The 22,919-nt window shown below is 41.8% G+C and overlaps 1 protein-coding gene and 1 long non-coding RNA gene across 3 annotated transcripts in view; one reads left to right on the top strand and one right to left on the bottom strand.

Moving 5' to 3' along the window:
• pcsk5b (proprotein convertase subtilisin/kexin type 5b) overlaps positions 1-22,919 on the bottom strand; it is a 94,746-nt gene that overhangs the window by 39,310 nt on the left and 32,517 nt on the right. For both annotated transcript variants that reach the window (XM_085475530.1, XM_085475529.1), the window contains exons 6-11: positions 18,588-18,676; positions 16,746-16,918; positions 13,480-13,692; positions 11,793-11,893; positions 5,642-5,745; positions 3,531-3,648 (exon numbers count right to left, since the gene is read on the bottom strand). In XM_085475530.1, coding sequence (XP_085331656.1) covers positions 3,531-3,648; positions 5,642-5,745; positions 11,793-11,893; positions 13,480-13,692; positions 16,746-16,918; positions 18,588-18,676 — 798 coding nt within the window. The remainder of the gene's footprint in view (positions 1-3,530; positions 3,649-5,641; positions 5,746-11,792; positions 11,894-13,479; positions 13,693-16,745; positions 16,919-18,587; positions 18,677-22,919) is intronic.
• On the top strand, positions 22,313-22,835 carry LOC146697067 (uncharacterized). The gene is made up of 2 exons (XR_014923364.1): positions 22,313-22,485; positions 22,789-22,835. It is a non-coding gene; the product is annotated as an uncharacterized LOC146697067 (long non-coding RNA).

The following is a 22,919-nucleotide window of genomic DNA, read 5'->3' as shown; positions in this document are numbered from 1 at the left end:
GGTTGCTGGGGTGAGAGTGGTCCTTGATGATATTGCCAGCTCTGCTGAGGTACCGAGAGTTTGCAGTGACCTCCAGGCTGGGCAGAGAGCAGCCAGTGATCTTCTGGGCTGTGTTGATGACCCTCTGCAGTACTTTCCTGTCTGCAGCTGAGCACCCTGCATACCATGTTGTTATGCCGTACGTTAGGATGCTCTCTATGGTGGCTCTGTAAAATGTCACCAGCAGCCTCTCCTCCAGGTTGTTCCTCCTGAGCACTCTCAGAAAGTGGAGACGCTGCTGGGCCTTTTTAACCACCGCTGTAGTATTTGCAGTCCAGGAGAGATCATCAGAGATCTGCACGCCCAGAAACCTCATGGAGTGTACCCTCTCCACACAGCTCCCGTGAATGTAAAGTGGGGCCGGGTCTGCTCTGCCCTTCCTGAAGTCCAAGATAAGTTCTTTAGTTTTCGTGGTGTTCAGTTGGAGGTTGTTAACTGAACACCACTCAGTCAGTCTGTTGACCTCATCTCTGTAGTCCGACTCATCCCCCCTTGAGATGAGTCCAACCACTGTGGTGTCATCCGCGAACTTTATGATGGTGTTTGAGAGATGGGTAGGGGAGCAGTCGGATGTGTAGAGCGTAAACAGGAGGGGACTCAAAACACATCCTTGTGGAGACCCGGTGCTGAGTGTGATGGTGCTGGACCGGTGGGGGCCGAGTCTGACAGACTGTGGTCTATTTGTCAGGAAGTCCTTGATCCAGAGGCAGATGGGGGTGGAGAGTCCCAGGTGAGACAGTTTCTGGACCAGGATCTCCGGGATGATATGATTGAATGCTGAGCTGAAGTCCAGAAAGAGCATTCTCACATAGCTTCCTCGGTGCTCCAGGTGACTCAGCGCAGTGTGGAGCGCTATGGTGATAGCGTCCTCGGTGGAACGATTTGTCCTGTAGGCAAATTGGTGGGGGTCCAGAGTGGGAGGCAGACCGGCCCTGATGTGCTGACAGACCAGTCTCTCAAAGCACTTCATCACTACAGGCGTAAGTGCAACAGGCCTGTAGTCATTTGGGCTGGCCACAGCTGTCTTCTTGGCGATGGGGATGATGGTGGAGGTTTTGAGGCAGGGCGGGACGGTGTTTGATGACAAGGAAAGGTTGAAGATTTTAGTGAAGACTCCGGTCAGTTCGTCAGCACATGCTCTGAGAACCTTTCCATATTGGAAACTTTTTTGAAAGATTCAGTTTTAAGCGTTGCAATCACGACCACGACATTTTCTAGTTATGAAGCCATGCGGTACAGATGTTCATCTTTGCCAGTAAAATTGCCCCGAGGCAATTACAAACTAGCCCGTGATATCAAAAGCGATTCCAGGAGCGACACTTCCTCGCATTTGGCTCGATAATTGATTGAGAACAACAGTAACAAAGTGGCTTATTCCATTAATAAAAATAATCAGCTTTGGCTGTTCAGACCGTGTAATTAATGCTGGTCTGCTGATTATTAATTACTGCTAAAAAACATCAATTTGTTGTGACTGATGTGTTTGCAAAAGACCAACACTGGCCACCAAGATGAAAGTAATGATTTCCGCTGAGAAATGCTGCTTAAATTACCCGAGCTGGTACGTTAAATTAATCTGTCTCACATCGGTTAGAGCGGTGAAGAAAGGAACGACGGCGATTTATAATTAAAAGCAGCACATGAGCAGCACACGTTTTCCTGAATGCGGAGAGGAAAATAATCTACGATAATCTTTCCATTTGTCCCTCATCTCTATCTGAGCGTTTCCATAATGGAAGTCTGAGCAGCTAATTGACGCAAATACTTTTACATAAAGTACAAAACAGAAACAACTGTTGGTGGTGAAGCAGATTAGATGGAGCGAATAACAGTGAACACACTGAATGTCCGTTTTGATGACCATTTGGAAAGCGGTCAGCGGTAACATCTGGGGAGTCTGGAGCCGACAGAACAGCTCTGCTCTATGACACCGCACAGATAGCTGAACCGTGCGTGCTGGGACCGAGCAGATGCACGGCTGATTACCACCAGTCTGATTGCACTCGGATCATGCAGTTTTCCTGCTGCATACTCCAAGTGGTGCTGAGATCAGCTGCAGACAGACATTACCAAACGTGGTCAGAGGGGCCAGCCAGAGGGTGTGTGGGAGCACAGCAGTGAGGTGATGACTGCACTTATGTCGCAAGTTGCACTAGAAGCACAGAATACACGCCCAGAGAGATGTGGCAGCAAACTAACTGCACATGTGTGCCTGCTGTCGTCTTTTCTTTATTTTTAAACAAACTCTTGGGTTTATGGAGGAGGTCGTTTCGCTCCTTTTGGGACGAATCCAGATTTGAAAATGTGTCACAGATAAAACTTTTATGATTGTTTTGCCTTCACTTCAGAAGCAAAAAAAACAAAAAACAATACAACGCCTTTTGTTTCTGGTGATTGCTTACTTTCTTCTTATTGTGGCTTAATGGAAGTGTTACTTCTGTTCAAAAACAATGCTTTAATCCCATTCACAGCACATATATTTCTTCATTACCCACCAGTAAGGATTGCTTAACACAACAGCCTCCGACAGGAGTTAGACTTTTACATAAGCCTCATATGGGCTGGCTTGTGCACTGGTGCAGAACAGACAGAATGACAGTGATAATGGTGCAGTCGCTGGCCACTGAGCCTTCAACTGAAAGCAAACCAGTTCGGGGCCCAAGTTCAGCCAGCCTGCCTAACACAGAACAGAGCTCAGGCTTCCAGCTGCATCAAGAATAACAAGTGAAGCCCTGGCTCTCTCTATGCAAGTGTGTGCACATATGCGTGTGTGTGTACATACACACACACACACACACATAGTAAAGGTCTTATGTGAGAACCACCCTGCCAGAACTAATGCTTGGCCCCTATCAAGGTACAGCTTGCACAACTGCACTCTGAAACACATGCCAGTGCAAAACACCAGAGAGAGAAAGAAATAAGAAAGAAAATAGAAAGACAGTACAACTGAGAGGGGGGAACAGATTGAAACAAAGAGTGGGGGCGGCAGGGGCTCTCACAACAGCTTACAAAATCTGACTTAGCCAGAATGAAAGCATATTTAATAAGACTTGTTGGTATATGAGGACACTAGATGGGATCAGATTCCTTTGTGTCATAGAAACTGTACATATACATATACTCTTTTAACAAATCACCCTAGCAGTAGACATCCATGATTATTTAATGCAGGAACACCAAGCTTTTAATTTAATTGGCGAAATTTTAAAGCTCTTTTAAAACTGTTGCTACAAAGCTGGATCACTCCAGCTTTGTAGCAACAGTTGGGGGAGGCTGTTTCCCATATCCCGTGCTTCCTTAGGGATCATTTTGGAATACCAACTACGAACATCGCTCATCAGCTTACAGAGTTTAATGATGCTTTTGTGACTGAACGGAGTAAAATTCCTGCAGCCAGGTTCCCAAAGTCTGATCTCGAATCTGCTTCAAGTGTTTTGTCCACATACTTATGACTTATAAGAGATTATGCAACCTGCCTTATGTTTTACCTGATTTGTCGGTCTGCACTCTCCACACAAACATGTTGAGTGGGAACTTGCTTCCATCGCTCCGCCTCCTTCACCATCGCCTCGGCATCCATCAGGCCGAAACCATACAGGTGGCTGACTGCAGGAAACAGCAGAAAGTCACAGGTAGTCAGGCCGATTTATTCGATTGTTTTTGGCTACGAACAGTTTGTCAGAAGAGGGTTACATCTTAAAGCTCCTTAAGAAGATTTTGCGTTTTTAAGCAGCCACAGTACAACATCGGCGTCAACATCCTTTTACAGAATCTGGCCTCACTGGGTAGCACCAGGTTGGACGAAAGAGGGGTTTATTTGAGTCACTGTTGCCTTCCTATCAGGTCAAAGCAGTCTGACCAGTCCTCTCTGACATCAACAAGGTATTTTTACCCAGACAACTACAACTCCCTGGATATTTTCTTTTTTTTGAAGCACTACGCCACATTCAAAGTCACCTAGCTCCTGTTTTTTGTTTTTAAACCATCGGTCAATCTCATAACCAGTCTTCAAATGACCATAATAAAAGGCAAGCGGTTTCATAAAGAAGAGAAGATGACTTTTGAGGTTATGTCTGATGTGTCACAGTAGCACAAAGCTTTCACCAAGTACGGGTGTCTGAAGACAAACAACAAAAAGAAAAAAGAAAAAAAAAAAAAAAGCTCCATTTAAATTGTACGTGCTTCACATAACCATAGCTCCTCAACAATTTTGGTCTAGCGGGAAAATTCAGATGCTTCCTGACAGATGAGAATTAGTCCAGACGCCGCTATAACACTTGGGTGATAAAGGGTTAAATCACCTTGTTCCTCATTGTGATGCTCATTGTGAACTTAAGCAGGTCATCTTAACCACACCTACACCTCAAAACTGAGCATGTGATTGCCTGATTAAATATGTTAATGTGTTCATGAAGAGGTGTGCCTAATATAGTGGCCGATGAGTGTAGTTGCTTTTAGAGTCCTACAATTGTTGCCCGAGAAGAATCAGAACGCGTCAACCAAAGTGAAACTCTATCATGTACGTTTTAAATGCCCCTCTTAGTCAGAAAAGAGTTAGAAAAAAATAAGACTGCTTATATGTACAGCTAATCAAATATGAATTCCTTTCATACTTCCTCACCCCTCCTCCTCTCCTCTGTCACTTGGAAAATCTCCAGGCACACTGGGCCTGCAGCTTGGCTGACCCTTAGTTCTCCCTCTCTTGGTTTCTCTCCAACACACACACAATAATACACACACACACACACACACACACACACACACACACAGGTACGCACTCAAAGTTACAAAATAGCACCCACCACATGGACCCTGACAGATGGCAGCTGGCAGCGCCGTACTTAAGCAAGCAAGAACAAGACATTTTTGGAAACTTCTCATCAGCCGCCTTCAGAATAATCTAATAAAAATATACATTTTCACAATGCAGTAATTGGTTAGTTAAGATAAGATCTGCTGAAAAAGAAATTCCTTACATCATCCTCCTGTGTTCAAACTGATCTGACTTTTCTAACACAGAGCTGTTACGTTTCCTTTTTACCTTTACCGTCAGCTCCACCTGCTAGAGAAACAGCTCAAAGGAAGCTTTATGTGAAAGCTCTACTGGCTCTGTTCTGTGTAACGTTTATTTGTTTGTTTGATATTCTGGCGGTATGAAACGAAGAAGCGCAGATTCCCAGCAGTAAATCAAAAGCCTCAAACAAATATCAAACACTTCTAGGGGGGGCAAAAAGTCAGCTTTATAAAGACAAATTCCAATTAAGTTAAATCAACTTTATTTCAAAGACGTTTTTTAATGATTATCACCCATCCAGACTTCAAACACCGCTCAGTGAACTTCTTGAAAATTAATTAAAATCAGTCACATAGGACTTGTAACCGATTATTTTTATTGTGTAGAGGCACTGATAAGATATTGAAATTCAATGTGGTTCATGGTTGAGAAAACACTGTGGTAGATGGTCTGAATTCATAAGCAGATATATTTCGATGCTCTCTTTTTGAGCAAGAAGTAAACAGGTTTGGATGCAACAGAGATTCAAGAATTTTACTGCTTTCATTTACGTCTGAGTGAGTGAGTGAGTGAGTGAGTGTTTACCATTGTAACCAGCAGCATTCGTCTTCCAGTCAGGAGCGCTGAGGTGTCCGGCTCTAGAGGTTTTCACAATGATATGCTGAACGTCTCTCCATGATAGCAGAGGACTAGCAGAGGAAAACACAAATAAAAAGAAATCCATCGATTTATTAACGAAAAAAAGAAGAAGAAACTTTGCTTAGCTGTCCTACACTACCGCTAAATATTTGAACTGCCTTCACAAAAGCAGGAAGTTATCCAGGAATGATAACGTTGATTAGACATTAAAAAAGGCAGAATGGAGATAAAGACAGACAGACAGATCTTTGTTGTGAGAGTTAACAATCAGACATCATCGTGGCGGGGAGGGGAGGAAGAGGCGGCCGTTGGCTAGATGAAAGGAACGTTGGGAAAAACAAATCCAGTACAAAAGGTGAAGCGGGTTAAAAAAAACAAAGCAGAAAGACGAAATGTAGGTAAAGAAAAATGAATATACAGTAGGTGGAAAATTACTGAGAGAGAAAATTACAGAGGGCGTAGATGCTTGTTCCGTCTCTAGTTTCTTAGATCTCACGTGAGATCCATTACAGGATGGCAGCCATGTGTCTCAACTCCTTTGATGTCCAAATGTTACATTAAAGGAAAAAAAACCAGGAAGAAGTGGGTCACCAAGTTTCCTGGGATTCCCTTCCATCTCATATGCTGGCCAGATGCTCTGTTCTCTCCCCTCATGTCACTCCCTCACCATCTGAGACCTCCAGAATTTGCAATTCCCCAAAGCTTTTGACCTAAAACTATGATTTTAGGCTTTCAACCTCACATTTTAGTGTTAGAGCCTAACAAAATAGACCGATATCTGCCCCAATTTCGGGCAGATATAGACAGGAACGAGGCTTGTTGAGTTGCTAACATTAGAGGAGCTACCTGCGGTCTGTGAAACCTGCTGTACAGAGTTTTGTTTCACCGCCAACTGGCTATGCCTGTGATATATGCCTCCAAGGAGGAAAGCAACACTGATGGTAACCTGTGTTTGTCGCTAATGGCTTACTTATTAGAATGAATGCAAGATAGATTAACTCTTCCTAACGGTTTACCTCGTATACTTATTCATCCTGATAGTGCACCAATCAGGTCAGGCAAACAAAACATTGTGTAACAAACCAGCATAGCAAATAACCAGCAAATAAATAAATAAATAAATATAGATAAAATAAAAAAAAAAACAAAAAAAAAAAACAACCAAGCCACAGAGGAGGTGCTAGCGGCTGGTGCTGTGCGACTCAAATGTAAACAAATGACCCCACTGTAGCGCTTGCTAGCTGTGCTCCACATGACAGAAAGAGCAAACAGTGACAAACTGACGCTTGCTTGGTAAAGCAGGACTATAAGCAGTTCGTTAAAAAGCTCCAACATCCCAGGTAGAAAATGTTTGTGGGTTTTATTGTGTGACAATTTTGTTAGAAGTTTGAGCTACTTTAGTTATTGCTAATCATAAGTGTCATGCAGCTGTTTTCATTTCCATGTAAAAACACTACAGTAGACTGCTGCTGGCAGCTTGTTTCAATAGATTCACACTTTAAATGTTGAAGTGTGTCAGTGGTAACAGAAGCTCATTGATAAACATTACTCACATTTATAAAGTTACTGCCTACAAGCTAAAAGCATTGATAAAACATTCACTACATTTTTAAATATTCATTCAGAAATATTGTTACTGCTAATTTTCTTAAAATGTGATATAATTTGGGGGCCATATTGTCTACCCCCCTTACCCCTATTGGAACCCCAAAAAACACAACAACCAGCTGATCCAAGCAGGGCAGAGCATAAACAAGAAAATAAAAAAAACTTTAAAAATAAAATACATGTGATGAATGTTTATGTTTCATGTGTCTCATCAGGAACAAAAAGATTTTTTAATATCCAATTTTTTTAAGTCTTAAAAATTCCACACTCGTCAGGTTCCAACTTGGACCCAAGCAAACCCTAGAATACTTACTTAAAAATAAATAAATAAAAAAAATCTTTTAAGAGCTTAGAAAAAAAAAATCTGTCCAGCATTTCTTTCTTTCAAAACGCTGATTTAATATAAAAGATGGACACAGTTTCTGGGTCTGATCAGTAAAACCAATGCAGAAACAAAATCTTTCTAGAAGGAAGTCTGAAGGTACGGCTTAGAAACGCCTTCAGAGACTTAGATGAGAAATTATTTGAAGCATCCTGTTTATGTTCAATTTCAAAAGTCGCCAAAAATGTATCTTTGTTTCTCCTCTGATACGTCGACTTCTACCTCCATCTTTGCTGCTGAGGAATCCTCCCATAGATTTTAATTTCACATTCTTTGACTTTGAACGCCCCTCTAATAATGTCTCTAGTAGTAGCGCCTTAAACCTGCATTATTTATGATTGCCAGCAGAGGTTGAACCCCCTGATTGGTTAGCATCTTAGAAAATCTCCCCTCTGCCCCCTGTCATAAGAGCTCAATAAATAATCTCCTGATGGGTTAATGGGTCTTTATCATCATTTTTGTGTCTTATTTAATTCCAGTGTGATGTTTAGTTTGTGAATTATGGCCCAAATTGGAGTAAAGTAGGTGATAAATTATGTTATGGTTTAGGGCAAGGCTCCGTCGGGATTGGCAAGTCTCTACTATATGAGCAGGAAGTGTCAATGAGCATCTCAGTCAGATCCACCCTTTAGAAAGCACGTTAGGCACAAAGCATCAAGATGGTGTTCAACTTCCTCAGCTCGAGGTCTTAAGACAGGACTTCACTAACCTACAGCTGACACCACGGAAAATATAATCAAATTCACTTAGTTATAAGAGTTTATAGTTTAAGCACTTTTTGCAGGACATGAGGACGATTAGACAAAAAAAGGAGATTTTACAACACATTTTCTCTTTTTTCCCCTTTTTAAATTTCTAATAAAATCCAGAGAAAAGAAATCCCCACAATGCCAAGAATGCAACAAGACATTTACAAGCTGTTACACATGCCCAAAACTCACTAATGCTCTCGATGAGGCCAGACTTGTAATTGTAGAACAGACCTAATGTCTTAAAATAAAGTCAAGTAAGAAATAAATAAGGGATGGCAGCACAAATAAGTCCAATGAAAAGTCAGAATAATTAATGGTCAGATCAATATTAATAGGCTTAGCTGCCAGTGTGTAATTATGGGTCCATAAATGTTTTATGGTCATTAATTAAAAGTGACTTTGGCATCGTTATCTAGGCCATGACTGCCTTCCCATAAACAAGCCAATACTAATTAATGGAACAGCTCACATGCTGGGGGAAACCGGCAGCAAATCAGACATCTAATATAGGTTTCTTGGTGCTTCTCTCAAGCGTAATTATGGCTGAAAACACACAGGGGCAATCTGAAGGGAGACAGCTAAAAGCACAGTGACAGAAGAACGAGAAGTGGGTGAAGCAAAACACTAAGACTCCATCTATTTTCTACTCTTACTTCAGTCCAGTGATACAGTTTTTCATGCCACTCTCTTTAATTTTAAATCTGAAAATGTGGGGGGGGGGGGGGGGGGGGGGGACACGACTGAAATCCATCTGTCCCTGTTTTGGTTTCTTAAAATCTCCCAGTAGATGAGGTTCATATGTCAGGCAGCTCATTCTCATTTCTTGTTCTTTCGTCAGTGAAGCCTTTGGTCTCCACGTTCACTCTCTCTAACGTTTCTCCATTTTAAGGACACAAAGCTTGCTTTAAAAAGCTTGCCGTGCTAAATCTAGCACTCACTGAAACATCTTAAACTTGGCAAAATCCACAGAGAACATCACATGGGGCAGTTTTCTGAAGTTTCCCATTCCAATCTTTGCTCATACCAACAAAGATTGCCTCAAAACGGAGATTGTAGTGAAGTCTAGCATAAGGGCATCTTGATGTGTTTATCACAGAGTTTGCTCGCCCTCATTCACCAGATAAGAGCCGATATGATCAGTACGAGACAGACTTTTTCTAAACAGTTTACCCTTTTCGTCTTTCATCCTATCCTTTTTGAATAAATAGGCATGGAGGGAAAAAAAAGATTTTGGAGGAGTAAGAACACAGAGCATTGTGACTATAGTAAAGGCAGAGAAAGTACCACAGAGACGACGTGAATGCCAGCAAAAGAAGAAAGCAGGCAGACAAGAAACAGTGTGTGATAATCTTGTTGAGGAAACAGGCTTATGTGTCCAGCACTGCCTGGAAACGGAGAATATTTTCTACAGGGAGGATTTGGATTGGATTATCCAGGTTAAACGAAGTGACCTCAGCTAACTGAGCCGCTCAACATGTGATGATGGGCCTAATTCAGAGTCTCTGCACCTGCACTGTTTCCAATTCATGAATGTATCACACACTGAGCCCCTCAACAGGTTTAAAGTGAGAACAGGCCAGCACAGAGCACCCAGGGCTTTGAGAAGACATGAACGCTTAACTGAAACCAACTGGGGGACAAAACAAAGAAAAACCTGTTTGTTCTTAATATCTGTCTCCTATTTTTCTCATTTCACTTCTTCACATTGGCACTTTAGTCAAATCTAAAAAGAAAATAAAAAGTCCCCGGGAAAAAGACGCCCAAAATGTCCTATCTGCTTGTTACAAATAGCTTAAAAATCCAGTAAATCTTTAGTGTTGACCTTATTCTGCCAAATTAATTTAGCTGGCACAGTTTGGGTCCACTTGACCTGTTATGGCTCGGTCACACTAGTAGAATGAGATTGGATGTAAGTGTGTGGTTGCAATCACTCTCACACAGGTCGACAAAGGTTTGCAAATAACTATTGTCTAATTTATTTTTTAACAAAAGTGTGCTAACATACTAACATGCTGAGTGTGTTGTCTGCTTCTAATTGTGGACTCAATTCAACTGGTTGCCAACTGCTTGTATTCTTTATATACTTGGATATAAAAAGCTGAAGGTTGCTGAGCACCTGTGTCATTCAGCAGCAGCTGCGTCACTATTTGTGGAGGAATTTCTAAATTTTTGCTTCACATCTGTGGGCTTTGAACTGGGCTCTGAATGCAAGTAGTTTATGTGAATGCCTGTGTGTGCAGACACAAAGAGATGTTTACCTTATCATGGTTAAATCTCTATATTATTGCAAAAAGAAAAAAAAATGCAGATAACGCAACACAAACTGACAGCAGACTGATTGTCTTATTGCCGTTTGGTCACCTTCACTATCACACACCACCAGCGTAGTCACAGACCTGGTCCCCATCTTCAAAGCAACCGTTTCAAAAGCAGCGAGATCCAAGTTTGCTGCACACTGTTGCAAAAATTTTGGTTGTGCTGCCATCTCACTGTTAATGTAGCATTAGGGAGAGGTCATTAAGATAAGATAAGATAAGATAACCTTTATTAGTCCCACACGTGGGAAATTTGTTTTGTCACAGCAGGAAGTGGACAATTACAAGGTCATTACAAATACAAAGTTGTTTACAGTGATAACGCCTCCATCAACAGGGCACGAGGGGGTGACTGAACACACCAGCTCTCCAGATTTAAACCTGAAGGGGAGATTTTAAACCAATGTGTTTGGCAGCACTCTTCTAATGAGGGAATGTGCTCATCCATCCAGCAGAATCAATGCCAAGGTCTACTGGATTTTCTTTTAATTTGTCACATATCTGTGGATGTTCAACGCAAATTTCTGACAGTCAAACAGGCTTTACAGCAGCTAACAAGCATCCTGTATTCATGCATTTTTTTTCACCACAACGCACACTCACAAATATGCTGAGCTTAAAGTGCAGAAGCAGCAAATGTGAATGCATCACTGAACGGATGAAAGTTTATTGCACATTCAAAAACAGGCACACGCGTTTTTTTCTGGCCCACCATCCAACAGTAAGTTTACACGTCACTAGATGTGCCGCTGAAACTGAAAACAAGCAGATGATCTGTTATCCAGTATGACCTCATCTTGTAAAACTCTTTACAGCTTCACAAATGTGGGCTGATAAAAAGAAAGACAGCATTTCCGTGTAATTAAATGCATCTGTCCTGCTGACTCTGACAAAAAAAAAAACAAAGAAAAAAAAAAAGAAGAGAGCAACTTCACGTGGTGCCTTTTACACACCAAAACAGGCCAGAGGACAAGAAGGCATTAGAAGGTGAGCACAGGGCAAAGGGATGAAGTGAAAGGATGAGGTTAAGTGGATCTTACTTTGCCTCCAGGGCCAAAGCAATTATCGCAGCAGCCATGGGAGCTGAGGCTGACGTCCCTGTGTGACTGTCTGTACACCGATGCCTCAGGTCTGTTGTGATCTGTGGAAAGAGAAGTGAAGAGAGTCAGAGGCAACAAAGAGACAGGCGCAGGATGATGAATCAACGTCAAAGATGATAAAAGAGAGGATGAGGAATCAGAAAGCCGTAAGCAAACAATGAAGGAAACCATGAGAAGGGCATTACAGAGGTGGAGGAAAGGAATCAACAATGACAGTACCGGGAAGACCAGAGGGAGAAAAAGACGGGAAGAGATTGAAGTCATGAGGATCAGCAGGATTTAGACACACCTGAAACTCTTTAAACTACCATTCCAGCTTTGATACGCTGCCTTTCTATAGATAACGCACGCACGCACACACACACACACACACACACACACACACACACACACACACACACACACACACACACTCAACACGCAAGCACACAAAATCACCAGATTCACAGGGAATAAGTTTAGTGTTAAAGAAGAAAGGAAAACACTGTAAGAAGTATAAAGTAGCATAAAAACGTGTTATTAAAAAGCTGCATGTTCCCTTTGATTGTATGGACTTTAAGCAGCGAACTAGTCAGACAGCTTGACAGTCAGTTAGCCAAGGAAAGCCTGGCTAACTTCCAGTCTTAGCCCTCATCAAAGGACCTTTTCTGGACTGAAAAGTTTGGGGGATTATCTGAAGAGACACACACACATATACACGAGAACAGAATGTGGTTCAATAGTATTAGAGTCGACAGTATGTGCCCAAGTAGATATGCTGACACTCATATATCAAATATATGAAGTTCTACTGTGAACAAAGAGTACACAGCCAGCGATAAATCATACACAGCATGCGTGTTCAGGGGTGTGTGTGTGTGTGTGTGTGTGTGTGGTAGCATCAGTATGAGGAATGCAACAAGACGCTGCCAGACAAGCCAACTCGAAGAGGCCAACAGGCACTGCTCATCCCAGCAGGTCAGCGGGACTGATGTGGTTGATCTGAGTTAAACAAGGCTACAAAACTGGACCTACAAGCACACACGAGGCCAGGTTCATGTCAGTTTTTATCATGCTGCACCATACCTCCATCCATCCATCATTTAACTCTGTTAAAGGGGCAGCATTAAAGGCAGAGAAGCCTAAACCTCTCTTTCCCCATCCACCTCCTTCAGCTCTTTTGGGAGAAACAGATGTGTTCCCAAGCTAGCTGAGAGAAATAACATCTGCAGCATGTCCTGGGCCCACCCTGGAGTCTCCTACCAGCAGGTCATGCCTGGAAATACTTCACCTGGGAGGTGCACAGGAGCCATGCTGTATGCTTATTTGAAATTATACTATACTGGGTTTTCCTCCATCTATCCAGCCATCCATGGCAGCAGACTGAGCAAAAGAGAAGGGGAAGACCAAAGCATTCCCAGGCCAGTCAAGATACATAATCCCTCCAGCATGTCCTGGGTCTACCCCAGTGCCTCTTCCTGGTAGGACATACCCAGAACACATCACCCAGGAGGCATCCTAGCCAGACGCTTACATCACCTAAACTGGATCATTTGGATGTGGACAAATAAATGTGTGGTGTTTGGTGCGTAACTGAAATCATCAGTCATCACCCATTGGTGCTTATTTTCCTTCACTCAGCACTTACAATCTTTCGGTCGTAGTTCTCCCCGCTGCTGTAAGTGGTGGTCAGTGTAGACGAGCACTCCTCCAGATACCAGGGCTTGCGTCCGCTCTCAGCCGTGCTGGAGATGGAGATGGTGTAGATGGAATTGGTGTAGCCGTCACAGGAGCAGTGGTCTCTGCTGCGCCCGCCGTTTCCTGAAGCCCATACAAAGATGGAGCCGCGGCCCTTTCTCCCCTGACAGGAGAAGAAACAAGAGAAGGTTTTTATTAAAAGACTTCAAATTGTCTTTGTACTTGGAGGCAGTTGCTGCCCGCTAGACCTTTGGCTTTATTTTAAAATGATCTTTTAATGTATTTTAAAAATGAAAGCGATAGATTGAAGAATTGCTTGAAGAAAAAAGAAAAAACAAATCTTTACCAGCAACAGCAAAAGAGCAGAAAAAGATCAGAGAGAAGCCAGACAGTTAAAGTCCTCAACGATCTTGTGGGTGTCTGGCAACAGAACTGATGTTATCTGATCCAAGTTTAGTAATCATAATGTTTTAACTGGCCAAATACTGTGGATGTGTGTGCCTGCCTCCACCTAAAAAAAGAAAAAAAGATGTTGGCAATGCTTGGAGCCATGCTGTGTAAGTGAGGGTTTTTAGGATCTTGGACTGAGCGAGGTTCACTTCTGTCTTGTCACGTCACTGCAGCAGAGCATGCAGCATCGTTTACTGACTGACAGACGTTACTGGAAACTATTACGTTCGTTTTAAATTGCAATAATTGAGCTACAGGAAATTACATTAAAAAGATGCACGCTTTCCTGAACTGTACATTGCATTGTATGACGTCTGAAGTCTGACTACACTTCATTAGTAAAAACTATAAACTTAAATTTGTCAAATACTTTGTATGATTAAAAGGAATTGCATATCAACAGTAACTCAGGCTCTTCAATTCCCTTAATTCCACATTTTCTACCCTTCAACTCCGTTTTTGTTGCTTCTTGTTACTTTTTTTTTTTTTTTATGCACCGTCTTTCCCCTCTACTCAACATTTCCATTTTGTTACATCCTAGAGAAAGATACTGTGTTTTGCTTAGTATTCTGTGGCTTTTCTTTGAAATTGCCACGTAAACATCAAAGCAGTCACATTATAATGTGAAAAGAAAGCACTGAACAAATACAGACGACAGATCACGGGCATTGCTTGGCAGAAAGGAAGCCTTCACGACTTCAAGATGGGAAGTTTTTTATGTGCATGTTTTCCAGATTTTAGGCCCTGGTTACATGGGCGTAGAGAGACCGCCTCAACCATCTGAAAACAACCGGTTATAAGTAAACTGCATTCTTCGACTGACTGGTCAGTGGGTGCTGGAGGTTGCTGCCAGTGGCTGTGAAATCAGCTCCCGAAGCCCGAGCCATGCAGGCAAGTCAGAGACCTGTCAGTTCCTCCCTCCCTGCCAACCACTGATCGCTAAAGCAAAGTATGCATCCACTGCAGCACCGTATACCTCTTTGTGACGAATTTTATTCAGCAACTGCTAGCAGCCATTCATCAGCCAGTAAGGAAATACTTTTTTCCCCCTATGTGACCAGAGTTTGCCACAGGACATAAACATAACACAAACCGAAAATACAAATCTTGGTGTTCAGAACATTTAAAAAAACAACAACAAACAAACAAAAAAAAAATCCCAGTCGTATTCAGAAAATCTTCCTAATGGAGAGCCCATGTTAAGGGTGAGCCTCACACTCACATTAATACAATTTTGCCTCAGTTTTTTCTTTTACCATTTCAGTTAGAAGGTATACTTCCACATTTGTTCAAACTAATTTTGATCTACACCGCGAACCCAGCGGAGACACGCTGAGGATGTCACAGTCAAAGTTCACCCAGGAGTCAGCAGAAGAGATCTCTGACAAACACACGGGTGCTAAAATTCACAACGTTTGTCAAGACACACTCGCACAATAAGCGCACTAACACACACAGACACACACAGACATAGAGCCAGGAATAAAAGGTAGAATGGAGTTCTTCAAAAGGGGGCTTCTGTCAGGCAGCGATAAGCGAGCGAAGCCCTCTGTGAAGGGAGGGTATCAGACAGGAGCAAATGCTGACAGATGAGAGGGACGGAGAGCGCTTTGAAGAGCAGTTATGAAAAGAAAGAAGGGGACAAAGAAGAAGAGAGGACGATGAAGGAGAGGAGAGAGGCGATACACGGGATAAACAGCATTCATTAGCAGCTGAGAAAAATAAAAAAGCAATACCTCCACAAATAACCTTCATTAAAAGTTCTATTCATTAAAAAAATAACTGATCAAGTCAAATTAAAACAGCACTTCAGAAAACTATTGAAAAAAAAATCTGCAAATGTGTTAATGGGATTTCCCTCTTACAAAATATACACAGGCAGTCTGATTAACACCTAAAACAACAATTCCCATTCAAACAATCGCATTTAAACTGGGACAAGCCAGGGTATCTCCCCACAGCTGTCAGTGTTATTTCTAACACCTTGGCTCTCTGTGATAAACTGCCACTTCAAGATATGCACAAGTACTTGTTACACTCACAAACATGCCATTTCCAGTCAGGCTCAAACGGTTGGTGGGCATGCAAGGACACACGTGCCCTACCCATACCAGTGGGACAGATATCCCCCTCACTTCACCTCATGTTAAAGGCCAGCCTGTCATCAACAGGCTGGCCTGTTCTTCTAACACTCACAGCCTGTTCCATCACTCTTTTCCTTCTCTCCCTTCCTTCCTGTTTTGCGACAGGAGCCTTTCGTTCTCATCTTCTAGAGTCAACCAGCCCCACCGATTCCCCTCCCTCCCTGGATCACCCCTCAAAAGGTCAACATCTGCTTGCCCAGAATGGAAACAGCCACCTAAAGTAAACTTTTAATGTTAATGAGCACATTTGTGAGACATAACCAGTAAATGACTTCACCCCACTTAACCTCTGATATTGCTTTTTCGCTCCACTCAGCCGACATCACAACACCAGCTTGCAGTTATGCAAAACAGGCTATGAATATGTAAATGAATATATGCTAATAGAGCAGAGCTGCTCTCTAATGTCCGGAGGAGCTTCACAGGTAGAGATAGCCTGGAAGCAGCTTAGACTACAATTATATTAGCGTGAAATGCACATCTGCTTTGAGTGTGTCTTTGTGTGTGTGTTTACATCTTTTCTTGCCACATGAATACTAATGCCAAAGTCCTGTTTAAACAATGAATCACATGTTTACTTGTTTCTACATGTATACGAGAGTCCATGTGTACGTGTACCCACCGTGCGGATGCCATTGTCAAAGGCCTGCCTGGCCAGAGTTGCTGGTCCATCCACGGTCTTTCCGTCATCATCGGGTCCCCAGCTGGCACTATAGATGTCGATGTGCTGTGGGTTCAAGCTAAGAGATCTGGCCTCCACCATGTCCGTTACATCTCCATCCAGCATTCGCACACCTGATGCATAAACACAGAAATAAAGCATGCATTTGATCAAGTTAGATCAATATCTCAAGAATCTACAGAATAAGCTATAATAATAATAATAATAATAAGAAGAAGAAAAAATAAAAAGTAAAAAGTTTGTAAAACCTCTATAATTTCAAGCATCTATGGAATTACTGCTCATAACACGTAGCCTGATTCTGTTTCAACAAACAACTGGTGAAAAAACAAAACTAATAACAGAAAAATAGCTGAACCTTCATTCAACACACCGATTACCGTAGTTTTCGGGTCATAAGCCGCTACTTTTTCCCCCACACTGTGAACACTGCGGCTTATACTGACATGCGGCTAATGCATTTTTTTTTCATGCGGCCAAAAACATTTTGCCTGGTAACAGTAGACCAATAAAATTGATAAGTAGTATATATACACACGGTATATATTTTTACGGGTTGTTAAGAGACGTAATGTTGTGTGTGCACTGTTCCGTAAAAAAACCATAAGCAATGTAATTTGTGTGTTACCGATACGTACGTATACTTAAAGGTAGCCGTGTTACGGGCGCTGTTCGAGGAAAAAAAAGCATTTGCAGTATGTATTTTGTATGTTACCATAACGTTTATGTTACCTTACGGATTAAATTAAACGTTAAAAATCCTCACGTATAATATTTCTGTGTAAGTATCTCATATTACAAGTGAAACGCATACGGCTTAAAATCCGGTGCGACCTGTACAAGTACAAAATTGATTTTCTTTCTAAAATTAGAGCATGCGGCTTTTAATCAGGTGCGCTCTGTAGTCCGGGATTTACGGTAATTACAGTTCAGGCTCTCAATCTGATGTGAACTCGAGTTATATCCTCTTTCAGCAACATCCTCCATGAAATAATTATTGGGGCTGCTTCTTTATACAACTTTGAATTCTTTATTCCCTCAGTGATTTTTAAGGCATCCAAGAGATTAAATGCAAAGCAGCCCAAAACAATGATGCTCCCTCCACCATGCTTCACTGTGCGTTTGGTGTGCACAGTCAAAAGCTGAATAGGTCAAAGTTTTCTGGAACATCCAGTGTTTAAAAACAAGACATGATTCAGTGTTTTTGTTTTTATTTTTAAGAGCAGCTGACTCGAAATGGCTTATATGGCATAGAGGTGTTAAATGAGGCATGTTGAGCACAACGATTCATGTGTCACTAGTTGGTCATACTGTGTTCATCTATAATTGTAACTTGAAGGAAGATATTTTTTTAATGCAACATTAAAAATATTTGAAAATGTCATTAATAACATTTTTAAAGAATTAGGAGACACATATGTACAGCACATTTGTGCTACGATGTCCTTTGATGTCTAATGACATTTCAGTTGTCGGGTTTATAATGAATATAAACAGAAGCAGCTAATCTGTCGGTGAGATTATGATGTGCATGAGATATAAAAAAAAACCCTAACATTTAGGGTGAGCCAGTAACTCTGCATAGGTTAATGACATTCACAAAAGCAGTGAAACCAGAAGAGACAAAGTTCAGCAGTGGCAGTTCTCTTCAGCATCCTTTGAAATGCATTAGAGGTTCTTAACTCTTAATGACACTAATAAATCCTTATGACGTAGGTCTCTGCTGAAAGAGATGTCATGTCAAACATTGTTGATAAAGTGCAAATATAACATATCGCTCACCTCCTATTCTGGCATTGTAGGCAATTCCCACAATGCAGTGGGAGTTGTTTGCAGCTGCAGCAACTTCACCCGCACACCGTGTGCCGTGTCTGGGGAAAGAGTGGGAATGAAGAAGCTTATTACAAAAATCTACACACACACACACACACACACACACACACACACACACACACACACACAGATCATGTAACTGAGCTGGAGAATGTCCCAGATGAGTAAATATATACACAAGCAGAATCACACACGCAAACCACCACATAAACATGCTGCATCTGAAGGGGAATCGACAGACGTGTAACCGCGCTTTTTCATGGACAAATATGTACATTTCTGCTGAAGTCATCATAAACTATACGCTTGAAGTGTACAAATGTAAGAAACGCTACAAATATTTCTGCAATTCTTGTTTTTTCTTTTCCCTGACAGAGGATGAAAGAGTAGGTACTTCATCATTTGTAATACTATCAGGACAAATGTTTGGAGTAGTCAATGTCAATGCTCCCCAAATGCGCACGCGCGCACACACACACACACACACACACAGGTCCTTTTGTGATATTTTCTGAGCACAGCATGCAAGTAATGTGCTCCCTACGAGCACACAGGAAATAAATGAAAAAAAAACTAGTATGTTAGACTGCTCACACTTCCTTTGACAGTTAAAAATACACACATGTACACACAAAAACACACACCAGGGTAACATTCCACCAGCAACTGCAGTGGTGACAATCGGCCCAGGCCAGGGACCAGCGTAAACAAACATGGCATGTTTGCGTCCGCCGCCTGCTCAAAAAACACCACTTTCTGGATCGACACAAACACACTCACACACGCATTCACCTCCTGCAGAGAACATCTGCATCATCCCGCCTCCCCCTTGTCCCGGAAACAGCTCTGACCGTTGCCACGGAAACCCAGCATCTAGCTATCATGAACACCCCCCGACCCCAGGGGAGTCAGAGCAAAGTTTGCTCCACAGATACACGATAGACTCAAATTATCTGTAATCACTGTCCTCACTTAACTAAGGTGCTGTGTTTCTGCTACTATTAATCTAAATAAATTTAAAAAAAGAAATACTTATAAGCAGAAAATCTAAATTGCTTCAACATCAAAGATTTCCAAACTTTTGGGGTCACAGTTTTCTCCCCACTGGGGGGCCACTTTCCCAATTTACAACCTCATAAACCTAACACTGGTAGGGCGAATGCCTATTTTCACATTAGAAGCGACTGGAGCCATTTCAATTTTAAATGTTTTCAGACTAAACACTTCAGATGTATGCGCTGTGATGTGTTACAATGATGTCAGAGTTTCTGCTCGTACAAAGACAAAATGGGTGAGAGTAAAGAACACACTATGCTGGCTTTGTTGCTGTAAATGGTTCCAATTTGCAGATTTGCACTTGAAAACAGAGCGCAATCCTTTACAGCAAATTATTTTGGGGACCCCTTTGCCAATAGTCATAGTAGTGCTCAAATTTTAAGCATTATGTTTTACATGATAGGCTGTTTATCAAACCATTACCACTTGACAAAGCAACTTTAACATGACCTTTGTGTCACGCACTGGATCTTTTGATTTATGCTCAATTTAATCCAGCCTAGATATTAAATTAGGAGCTCATCGTGGACTACAGGAGGAATGCTGACCCACATCCACCCATCCACATTAAGGGGACGGCTGTGGAGCGTGTGAGCAGCTTCAAGTTCCTGGGAGTCCACATCTCCGAGGATCTCACCTGGACGACCAACTGCTCCAAGCTGGTCAAGAAGGCTCACCAGCGCCTCTTCTTCTTGAGGACTCTGAGGAAGAACCACCTGTCCTCAGACATCCTGGTGAACTTCTATCGCTGCACCATCGAGAGCATCCTGACCAACTGTATAACAGTCTGGTACGGGAACTGCTCTGCCTCGGACCGGAAGGCGTTGCAGAGGGTCGTGAAAACTGCCCAGCGCATCGCCGGAGCACCACTTCCTGCCATAAAAGACATCTACAGGAAGCGGTGTCTGAAAAGGGCTGGGAAAATCATCAAAGACCCCAGTCACCCATCACATGGACTCTTCACCCTCCTGCCCTCTGGGAGGCGCCACAGGAGCCTCCGGACTAAGACCACCAGGTACCGGAACAGCTTCTTCCCCACAGCTGTCAGACTCCTGAACTCTGCCTCCTGACATCTGACCCACGTTAAACTCATGGACTGAACATACACACACCCACAATGGACAACTGTACCCTCAAACACAATAATAACATGGACTGAACCACCACTCACAACCACTAGCACTTTATATAGCCTCTGTAGAAACTATCTACACCCTCACTTATCTTAACTGCACTACTGTATAGCTCTGTGTAAATAATCATTCTGTACATTCGATAATCTTTAATCCTACAACTGTTTACAACTTGCATAGTTCCCATTTCTGTATAGCTGTATATCCCAGATTCTGTAAAGTTATTTATTTCATATTCTGTATAGTTTTTCATATTTATATCCTGTTCATATCCTGTACATAGCTTGTACTCACTACAGCCTGTACATACTTATAGTTATAGAATATTCACAACATACTTCATACCGTGTACATTATAACATACCATAATAGACCCATTTCTGTAATATACTCACATATCTATATTATTGCTAATATATATTGTAATATATCTATATCACTAAAGCACTTCTGGATGGATGCAAACTGCATTTCGTTGCCCTGTACCTGTGCATGTGCAATGACAATAAAGTTGAATTCTATTCTATTCTATTCTATTCTAAATGCATATGCCATATGTAAAGGTCTGGTAACCTTCAGATTCTGTGTCCATGACACAGTGAAGTTAACACAAATGCAGCTGTGAGGGTTAAAGTATAACACATCAAATAGCTGCACATCAGTGATAGGCCTCTTTATCAAAGTTAATGAGCCAAGCTGCTGGCTCCTTCTTTCAAAATGCTTCAACAGTCCCAGCCCACTCAGTTCACTTCACTCCAGTAATCCATAAAATCGTCTGTGTGGCCGTCTCTCCAGTCTTTGTTTGCCTGTATTTTCCATTTTTTGCACATCTGTGTCACAGCCACTCGGGGTCTCTTAGTTCACTTAGAACTATGTATTTGTGCAATGAATGACTCTAAATGGGGCTGTTTCAAAAGAAGACAGAGTTTTAACTTTTTAACTTTGTAAAAAAATTTTAAAAGGGTAAAGCCATCAGATTTTGTTTTTGTTGCTTTTGGCCTCAGTGCAAAGTATTCTTGTTGGTTCTTTATGAATTAGGCTCGATATAATCTCTAATTTTTTTGTTTTTTATATTTCTTGGGATTGTTTCACCCCAATCCATCTGAATATTATTACTAAATCTTACATTTTCAAGTCACTTTGTCAAACAGAGTCGTACTGTTGTATAAATAGTGGTAACATCAAACCCAGCAAATGGGGATCCTAAAAACCTATGATCCTAATTGTAGGTTAATGAATAGGTTAAACAGAAAGAAAAATATTGTCCTATAAAATTTTACCTCCTTAACCTAATCCACAGTGTGTAAAACCACTCGATGTCAATACACTCATAGATTGTAATCAACTTAGAACTGTTTTCTTACCCCTCCCAATTCCAGTGTGTAATCCTACCTATGGTGGGACCACAGTAGGACAAACAACTCCGGCCACCATCTGTAGTGAGTGTAAGCTGTCAGTCTGCTTTTTACCTCAGCCATTGTGCTGCCACTGCTGGGTGCAGTAGCTCCACCACCCCACTAGGGGGAGGAAGCGGGTTTGTGTACTCAAGTTTCTCTAGTAAATATAGGAAAAGTTCATGGAGTCTGGCCAAGTTGATACCAGCACACAAAATATTAGCTCTGAAGTTGGCTGTACTGGAGCATGAGAAATATATGCTTGTAAGTACGATTATATTCTGTGTTCATGTTAAGCATGTGATGTAAAATGGGTTGTTGACTCTCATATTTGAAGCCGGCATGTTAGCTGCATTGCCGATGCTAATTGTGTTAGCATGTCAATAGGAAATTCCATTGTGTGTTAGCATCAAGCTAGAGGGATTTGGAGTTAACATGTTTTCATTTATTTTTCTTGGTTATACCAGCTATAGTTCAAGTTGCTAAGTCTTCAGTCTGTACTTTGTAATGTGAGAAATATATTATGTTCCAGATGTATGTTTTAATATGCTTTTCTTATGTTTGTAGTTTTACAGTGCCTTCATTAGGGAGACAAATAAACCCTGCAATGAGAACTGGAAGCCTTTGCCTCTCCTTTTGAAGAACTGTTTATCTATCTGCCAAACTGGGCATCAACGTACAGGGAGGGCAGAATAGTA

This window comes from Copadichromis virginalis, linkage group LG12 (genome assembly GCF_057382275.1).
Source record: "Copadichromis virginalis isolate Kocher_CV1m ecotype Utaka linkage group LG12, C_Virginalis_male_GT1.1, whole genome shotgun sequence".
NCBI lineage: Eukaryota > Metazoa > Chordata > Actinopteri > Cichliformes > Cichlidae > Copadichromis > Copadichromis virginalis.
Note: the sequence above shows the minus strand (reverse complement) of the source record. Positions and strands in the feature narration are given on the sequence as shown.